General features: G+C 44.7%; 1 protein-coding gene across 1 annotated transcript; it reads right to left on the reverse strand.

The window, feature by feature from the left end:
- Window positions 1–139: 139 nt before the first annotated feature.
- fbln5 (fibulin 5) lies at window positions 140–9,903 on the reverse strand. The gene is made up of 11 exons (XM_062523364.1): window positions 9,415–9,903; window positions 9,166–9,220; window positions 8,907–8,955; window positions 8,489–8,797; window positions 4,855–4,977; window positions 4,559–4,675; window positions 3,958–4,074; window positions 3,358–3,480; window positions 2,445–2,571; window positions 1,926–2,121; window positions 140–1,054 (listed from the first exon to the last, which is right to left on the reverse strand). The coding sequence occupies exons 1-11, from the start codon at window positions 9,456–9,458 to the stop codon at window positions 893–895; spliced, it is 1,422 nt and encodes a 473-aa protein (XP_062379348.1). The 5' UTR covers window positions 9,459–9,903; the 3' UTR covers window positions 140–892.
- Window positions 9,904–9,905: the final 2 nt, after the last annotated feature.

The following is a 9,905-nucleotide window of genomic DNA, read 5'->3' on the forward strand; positions in this document are numbered from 1 at the left end:
ATGTACACAACATAGTGTATTTCTATGTTTTAGGAGAAAATATTACAAGATCATGCAATTGGCTCAAATCTTACGCATGTAATGGGAAAACACCGGAGTTCTGAGTTGGTAATCAGAAATAACACAAAAGACATTATTCAGGTCAAGTACATCTTTATTACACTGACCAGGCACTCTGGGGGGACATAATTAAAAAAAACAAATCAAACAAACAAAATAAAAACATATGTCCACAACACAATAAAAAAATCATTTGGAAGGGAGATTTTCAATAATTATTACAATCAGAATCACGTAATATGGCCTGTCAACAAAGATAATACTGACTTCATTTCTCACCCATAATGTTTAACTAAAAGGCCACTGCCAAGCACAGGCAAACTGTTATGTGATAAAAATGCTTTCACAGTTCATTCACCAAAAGGTAAAGGGAAACAGATATTGAGGCAAACCCAGGTGAATAATAACAAGACAAAAAGGCAATTTCTTCTTTCATCTTTGGCAACAGTTAGACATTTGGCTTAATATAAAAAATAAAAAAAAGCAATTTGAGGTGTGGGGTAACAGACACAAACAAACTTACGTTACTTATACATAAATATCCTTCAGCTTGGAAGATGAAGTGCTCTTGAGCAGGCAGCCTTGTAATACAGTGTCCAGTTGTTGGGAGACTGGAGGGTCCCCAGCACTCATACTGACATACTCACTCATACATTCACACATAAAACAAAATTATAGTTGAAAGAAAATGCAGATTAGTATATCAAATGGACAAACTGAGCTGCCTGATGCCTTGTCCTGGCAGAGTTACGGACTGAAGTTGAGGGAACCAGGTTGAGTTGTGAGTGTTAGGGAATAGAACTGGGTGGTCGGACACACACAGCAAAGGCCTTTAGAAGGGGTGCTCTGAGACATATATTGTGAGCCGGATGATTGAGCTCCCTCGGAAGTTGATCACGTTGTTGACTGTGACCATCTCCAGGTCCAAGACCACTTCTCTGGGCCCCCGAATGGGTCGAGACAGCACCAAGGTGGCACTGACGTTGCTGGTTTGCTGTGTCAGAAGAGATAAAGGAAGGTTTCAGAGGCTGGACACAATCGGCCAGCACAAGTGAACGTGCACGATCAACAAGTGCCCTAAAGTATTTCTCTTAGCACTCAAGGTGGAAGACACTACCATTACACTATCAGTTGTCTTTATGAGCATGATATCCTCATACACACTGAGAAGCAGCAGGAGCAAAAACCATACTGTATTGTTGTTGACGTGCTGCAAGTAGGTGACAGTCATAGAGAGTGGCGCAGGGCAATACACCAGGAGCACAAGAAGGTAGGTGAGTGACGTGCACTGCATATAGTTTTTGCTCCTACTGAACACACTGGGGTCATGAGCACAGCACACACTGCTAAATCTGAGAGCCAGTTTGCTCTCTTGACGTTTTACTTGCCTAAAGGAATGATTGAAGCCATGGCAGGGACTAAACTGTGTCAAAGATTTGTTTGAAGGGATTACTGACATAAGTCTCCTTCAAACGCTCTGGGCCATTTTGATTTTTCTCTCATTTTGTGTCAAATATTTGTTAGACATCCCCCTTTGTGTGGAGATCTCACTGATCCTTCTCAAACACTAAACATGCTGATGACTCCACCTTCTGGCCAAAGCATCAAATGCACATGGTTGTGACAGACATAGAATGGCGCCTAGTCATTGACAGAAATCCTTGCGAGACGGAAAAAAAGTCAACAGTAGGCGACATGATAGATCTAGGAGGAAATTGTTAGTGCCAATAAATTTGAAAACACCCTTTGCCAAAATAAACATCCTTCATAATCAACTAATCTCCTTTTATACTTAAACTCCTTTATACAAAGTTGTATTTTTCACACCAGGATTTTCTTGAGCATGAAATCTCATGTGAACTAACCCGCATGTAAAACTCTCGGCCCTCGTTGCCCGACTTGATCTGGAAGATGTAGAAGGCCCCAGGGTAGCGCGTGGTGGCCTGCATCTGGAAGATGTCGGCGGGCACACTGCGACCTGAGGACAGGTCCATGTGCCGGTACAGGACAGTAAAGGGCTTATTCCTGCATGCTGGGTTCTCAGCTGAGCACATACACTGACTAAGAGAGAGAAGGAGATAGAGGAGGAGATATTACGTTCTGAACACACTGTGTGACTAATGAAGTTATTACATGTCATAACATAGAGTATAAGCAAGCAGTGATAGCAGCTGACTGTCAAAAAGACTGATAGATAGATAGATTACTTGATAAAAAAACATATTGATTAAAGCAGTTTCTAGTCCTGAAGAGGTATTTTGACCTGATTGGGAAATTAATCCAAAGTGCCAAAGAAACTATTATACATTAACATAAATATGAACATAAATCTTTACAATAGGTGTGAGAAAGAGCAACGCTATGAAGGCCCAGAGAAAACTCACTTGTCACCAAATTCAATGTAAGGCGGTTCACATTGTAAAGGGTCCAGACATGTATACCCTCCCTGGAAATTGAAACACACTTGTGCTGTTGTACAGGTGTTGTTACCAGTGTCACATTCATTGACGTCTTCAAAATCAAGCACACAACAATAAAGGTCGGATTAATCATCATCATCAACAACAACATCAAGAACAAGAGCAACTGTACCAACAACATAACATCAACTCCAGCAACAAGACCCTCATCAAAAGCATTGCAGAGAGAGATTTGTAGTCTCAGCTGTAAGCTATTTAGATGTCTTGAATGAAAGATAATAAGAAATGTGGCAACATTTGAAAAATTTCCAGAATGTAAGGGAAACATTTCACTGCTGACAGAACGAAATAGTATGACCTTCAATTGGTATTCTCTATGAGACTATATTTTCCACAAACAATAAAAAGAAGCTGCATTCAACTTCCATAGTCATGCATATTAGATGGGGTTTTTTTCACCTAGACTCAAAAGCAAGACTGCCGACGAATGGGTAGTTCCACAATTAGCTCTTTGTTTCACAAGGACTAAAAATGAAGCTCTTTGTTTCACAAGGACTAAAAATTAAACGTTTTCTGAAATATCATTATTTAATCCAAATCTACATCATTTGAACGATAAAAAAAAAACATTTCTTAGATATGTATACTTAAAATCTGTTCCAATGTGTTGGACTGGATAGCTGAAAGACATGCATTGTTTTGGGTATACATAAGGTTAATAACACTGAGTTATCCAAGCTAATATTTTGAGCTGCACACCCATGTATGCAGAAAATGTCCAGCCCTTACTCTGATGGCGGAACAATCCAAATAGCAAAATGAGGATGATAAAGAACTCCTAGATGAGGTGGTATGATGATTTGGTGGTGGTCATTACCTTCACAGCTTCTGCCATCCTCAAACACATAATATCCCGGCGGGCAGATGCAGGAGAAGGAGCCGGGCGTGTTCACGCACGTGTGCTGGCACAGGAAGTCTGAGAAGCTGCACTCATCCAGATCTACAGGTCATATATAATCAGCATTGCACCGGTCACAAACCATGCATCACATAACACATTCATATTCACATTCACTTGCCTCAGCACTAAAAATGGAAACTTGATTTCAAGTGGTGACTAAGAGTGGAGTTATGTCTGGAGTGAATAACTACAATTCAGCACCCATCCACTTCGTTCAGGCTCATTCTTCCTTTCGTCTATTTTTGGACAATCTACATGCCCAAAGGGTTGCCTCAGCATTTACGTATTGCTGATAAAAAGAGCACTGGGCAATGTCTCTCCCGAAAGTTCTCACGCCTTTCTCAAATACATTGACATATTAACCTAAAAATGCAGCTCACTCACTTGGATCATAGCTTACGTAAACATTAAAAGTGCTCTCTGTCTGCCTTCCTTGGAAACATGCTGAGATTCAAGTTGTTCATGGCGTTCGCTGTTATTTGGTGTCACTGCAGAATGGATGGAAGGCTAACCCACCGTTGCAGGAGGTGCCATCAGAGCCGAGCTCAAAGCCCTCATCGCAGTTGCACATGTAGGAGCCGTAGGTGTTGAAGCAGGCGTGGGAGCACGGCTCGTCTGCACACTCATCAATATCTGTGGAGGGACACAGGAGGATATGGAGAGAGAGGGGTCAGATTAACACAGGCCACCATCACCTAAATACCTGCATACATATCCAATGTGTTATGATACATTTATTAGATATCATGTTGCTATTCTTTACAACAGCGTATAGGTAAAGCCATCAGCAGAGGTGGAAAACTCCAGCTTCAGTGGGTAAAAGTCCTACCACATATCTGTGTCAACCTTTCATTTAAACCAGCTGGTTCTAATTAGCACAACTCTTCAGCTAGGTAGAGCAGCTAATTGATGAGAGTTTTCCACCTCTGGCCATCAGTATCATTACATATTCTACTACATTTCTTCACATGGGTCTCTTCATACACTCATATCATTTTACAAAGGGGTCAAAGAGTCTCCAAATGTGTGTGTGCCGGAATGTATGTGTGTGTGTGTGTGTGTGTGTGTGTGTGTGTGTGTGTGTGTGTGTGCGCGCGTGTATGTCCTATTCCCCCACCTGAGCACGTCCTGCTGTCCGGGTTGATCAGGAAGCCGGGGTTGCAGGAGCAGGAGTACGACCCTGGCACATTGGCACACAGCTGCTGGCAGTAACCATAGCGACACTCGTCGATATCTGGACACCAGTGAGATGGGTGGAGGTGAGGAGGGGGTGGAGGGTTGAACACACACAAGCGTCTGATAGCAACTACAACGCCATTTCTCACAAACAACAACAACAAACAAATTTGGCCTGACAGACCAATACAAGCTGTGTGGGAACTTCCCCACAATACTCAACAACAACACTCTTACCTTGACACTGTCCACTGACCAGCCAGTAGCCCTCTGTGCAGGAGCAGGTGTATCCTCCGTCCGTGTTGAAGCACACTTGGGTGGGGTTGCACTGGTGAGTGTTGACCTCACACTCATCGATGTCTGTCAATTTGGAAGGAAAGGGAGGCTCTGAACTCAGCAGTGGCAAAGTCAGCAAAGGGAACTACATTCCTGTCAAGTGTCCAAAACTCTTTGAATGCCTTGTACATAATGGCATTAGTAATGACTGTAGCATTGATAATATCAGTAATAAGCAAAAAGGAAATCAGTCATAAGATGTTGTATTTAAGACTCCAGTGCAGCTTCTATTCGTTGGGAAAACCTCAAGATTAAGCTACCAAACAGATTAAGCAACGACAGCTGTGCTGAGATTTGACTTCCATACAGAGGCATATCAAGCTTTTTAAAAGAGGGGGTTCTGGGATAGGGAAGTGAAATGGTGCTGGCCAAATTGGATATGAGTGATTTACTGGTTTATATTCCAGATCTAATTGTCTGCATGTGAGGAAACAGTGTGCATCCTGTCAGAAGTATTGTACAATCACACAGCCCAAGGACATTACTGTGCACAGCCTTAGTATTCTGATGTGTTTCCCTCCCCCCCATATTACAACATAATCTGTACATTACCTTATGTGGCTATCACACAGCTCAAATTCCAACCAACCGTTCATGGTTCTCAGACAATGAAGTCACACATATAACAAGAATGGGGGGGTGAGGGTGGGGGGTGGTAAAAGCACAGGGGGTGGGAGTGAAAAATCCAGATAATTACTTTTTGTTTAAACAAGCAGCTGTGATGCTGACGGATGCTGGAGAGCCATGCGAGTGCCAGGTTGGAGCGAGGCAGGGTGGAGATCTTGCTGGGAGCGGAGCAGAGCGGAGCGGAGCGGAGTGGGGGCAAAGAGCGAGAGGGGAAGCCGAGCCAACAGTAACACAGTGTGGCACCTGTTAGCACTTATAGCGGCGAAGGAGCGCACCGTACGGCAGCGTGACCATCTGGCCCCCATGTGTACTACAGCGCGACCCCCTCCAGCCACAGTGCACAGCTCTCTTTCTGGGAGCGTTTCAGTTCAGCTCCTTATATAGGCTGACTAATGACAAACAAACCAGCAGGACCTGCTGATACGCCTGACAGCGTTAAATAAAGAGATACAGAGCTGGTGGAGAGATGGGAGGAGGAGAGAGACAGAGAGACAGGTACAAGAGCAGGATGGAGACACTGAAAGACAGAGAAAGAGAGAGAGAGAGAGAGAGAGTGAGTGAGTGAGTAAGTGGCGTGAGTGTGTGCCTAATTGAGATGCGAGAAAGATAGAAAGACAATAAGAATCAGGAGAGGGAAGGGCGGCACTTTCAGGGAAGCCCTTTTTCCGCGACAAAGTTAAGATAGCACTAAATGACCTACATACAAATTCCTTCCTCACACTCGAAGTGAAAAGAAAACACTGTGTGAAAATATTCCCAAAGATAAGGATCACAACTGCTGAGTGGCAGTACGTTACGCCAATGTAACAACAACTGCAGGAATACGACCCTCAGGAACATATGCGCTGAGCAATGGAAGTGGGGCAATGTGGCAGTTGAGATAATGCATGAGAATGATTGCATGCTTGTGTACACAATGCCAGGAGATCTCTGTCAAAACACACGCTGCTTATGAAGGGAAATCCATAATACCTGCTACCAAGCTAAGTGCCAGCCATTATGGAGTTACATGACTTGACTTGTTCCATTAACCACTTGTGAAAACGACTGACATCATGTTGGCGGGTGGAAAGACATTAGGCGTGTTTAATTTAAGCACGTCTAAACTATTACGAATACACAGCACGCATATTGTTTATATATTCTAGCCAAAGCAAAGGCAGAAAATATAACAGCATTTGTGTATTTACGCGTTCATGTGAAGGACCCTGTTCAATCCCTGGACAGCAGTTATGTTGCTCTTGATTACATGCAAGGGCTAGTAAATAAGAGAGGTTGGTTTCATAAACACACCGACACCTGGATGAAGCCAAAGGAAATATGCTGGCAACATACTGTGGTGGAGTTTACATGAGGCGTGAAGAGTTGTATCACTCCCCACAATTAAAAACAAGCTGAGTCACCCACTCGTAAACCTGTCTAGACCGGCCGTAACTGAATGCTCCTCCACAAATGCAGCAATACTGCCGTCAAATGAAACATAGGCCAGAGCATTGCTCCAGCACTTGAGGTTAGATTTGAAGGTCAGGGTTCGCTGGCCTTTGGAAATGCCTGACCATCTGAAACAAAGACGCATCTGTGCGAGGCATGTGTACGGAATGGGACGAGTGATTGACGATACAAGAGGTCAGTCTCAAAGCTCTCCGCCAAACTGCGGCATCACTGGCCGGGGCCCTTTGGGGAAGCGGGCACCTTCTGAGGACTGGGGTCTCAAGCACCCTCCCTCTCCTGCCCTCCCACCCGGCAATGGCTTGGCAGCCAGTGAGGCCACAGTTGGCAGCACATGACCTCATTGCTAGCTGTGGCCACCAGAGATGCTGAAATAGCGGCTCGATTTTTAAGATTCTTGTGGTTTACCCAAACATGGCTTACAAGTAAGATTTTGGACCACAAAGACATAATTATTCGAGTCAAAACTAGGAGTCCACTATTGGAGTAACAAATTACATCAGTTTTCCACTTATTACCATGCTATGCCTGATCTGACATAAATTGAGATAATTATACCCTAATAGGCATAATGTATGTCAATTTTAAGGATATGTCCCTTTTGGGCAACGCTTCATCTCTAAGCAAAGTGTAGCAGGCCTGAAAAGACATTATGTCAGTCTGTGTTTACTCTGGAAACCCCATTCCTCCAACTCTAATCAATCTGAAGTTCATAGATGAAAATGGATTAAGTCTGACTTGCTATTTACGCTTCAGTTTCCTTTTTTTGTCCTCACTAGAGTATGTGCACTTAAAGAGGCAAAGCACTATCAGTATCCTGGCCAAAGGATGACTAAAAAGACTAGATATCCACGGAGAGTAAGTAGTACTCCTCCATTGAGCCTCAGCCTATTTGTTTTGCCATTTCAGCAACCACATCTAGATCTTGGCCCATGCAGCAGAGAGCAGTCGCGCCCCTCTCAGTGCTCGAGCAGTCCCTCTGGCCCACTGCCCCACAACCACCACAGGTATGACGAAATTACAGAGTTGCATTTTGATGTGTCTGTGCGCAGTCTGTGACCAAAAAAGGCCCTCCAAATCCCTGGGATGCCGGGGAGTAGCCAACACAAAGCCCAGCTTCAATATGATCGTGTTTATCTAGAGACGGGAATACAAGATAAGGATCAATCCCTCAGCCAAACAAGAGTTCTGGGCAGAGCCACTGAAGGAGATTCCACGAGTGATGCCAGAGCTCTTGGTCGGTCCAAGGAACCACATGGGGCTCAAATCTCACAAATGCAGAACCATCTGAAAACAAAACCTCTTCTCTCTGACTCCAAGACTCCGGAGAGAACAAGTGGGACAGACCTGCCGTGGGCACTTCTGCCTTTTATCTACTGTTGGTGGGGCGGCGTGCTCTTTGCCATATTGCTAAGGGAGAGGAAATGAAAAAGGTGGGGTGAACACTGGCTGAACTCACCAACGCAGGTGCCATCCTCTCCGAGCGAGTAGCCAAGGACGCAGGGCGCTGTGCGGCTCACTATGGGGTAGCTTGGAGCCACGGGCCCTGGAGGCGGTGGGGCAAACTGGGGATCGCCGAAGCCCACCGATGTGTCCGGGTAAGCGGGGCCCTCCGGGTAAGCAGGGCCCTCAGGGTAGGCGGGGCCCTCAGGCCTGGCATAGGACTGAGTATACAGGCTGCGCGGGAGGCACAAGTAACCACCGTTCTGATTGACGCAACGCATGTCCAGCCGACAGGCATCTGGCACCGTCCGGCACTCATCCACATCTGTGCACAATGAAGGATGAGTAAGACATCCATGAAATCAATTTGTGGATGAAATGAGAACCACACAGGGCATGCATATATGAGACCAGCAAATAATTAGGAAGCCTACCAATGCATTGCCTGCTCCGCCGGTCATATGCGAAACCTTCAGTGCAAGTCTGAGGAGATAGAAGGGTCAAGCATGTCTCAAGGATACAAGAAATATGATCATAGAATGCATGTACTGTAGAAATCCTGTAGCTCACTGACAGCAAATATATTATTAATTCAAAAGCAAAACATTACGTGACACTTTAAAACATCTTTAAGACTGAGCTTTTCATTGGCATGGGCACTATGTCGTGTTGAAACTGTACAATAGAACGTACCTGAGCTTTTCCAGAGTGAATGCAACATAACGCAAATGCAAGAACTGTCAGCATTCTGCAAGACAATGAGATTGATAGTGTTGTTGAATGAGACTTCATCCCATTCATTTTCCTTTCGCAGACGATGCACAAGTCAGACTTGAAAACATGGAAAAAGTACTTGCTTATGGAACTAATCAGATAAATCTTCTATAGCTATTTGATTCGTGGAGCCAACGAACAGATTGTTTTGAATTAACGGTGCCTTACCTCTCATATGGCGGGGAACTTGAGCCACGTATTGCAAATAACATGTTTTTATGAGTCCTTGGGATCCCCCTTGAAATCACGTTTAAAGCGGCCCAAGAAGTCCGTCTGTAAAAGAGTGCAGAACTCCGCACTACCTCCACAGATGTGCAGGATCAATGCGTAAATGTGGCGTCCTCGCCTCCCCCAGTCAGCGTGTTAACGCGAAAACCAACACCTGGCTTTGGTTAGGCGCTCTTCCGTCGACCTAAAGCAACAGTGCATTGACCAAGTAAAGGGGGAGTGTCTTACAATACGAAGTGTTCCGTTTCTAGACACTCCGTACTCTCTACAGATTGTTTAGCTATGCAAATAAACGGGGCCCCAGAGTATTTTGACAACAGCTGGATTCCATCAAAAGTTAGACAACCCCCTTTGAAGGAAGTGCGCGCCAAAGTCTGCCACAGCAGTCGCCGACACGAAGTTGACCACGGCGGGCGTTGAGGAAGGACGCG

The sequence above is a fragment of the Sardina pilchardus genome, chromosome 20, assembly GCF_963854185.1.
Source record: "Sardina pilchardus chromosome 20, fSarPil1.1, whole genome shotgun sequence".
In the NCBI taxonomy this organism is placed as follows: Eukaryota; Metazoa; Chordata; class Actinopteri; order Clupeiformes; family Clupeidae; genus Sardina; species Sardina pilchardus.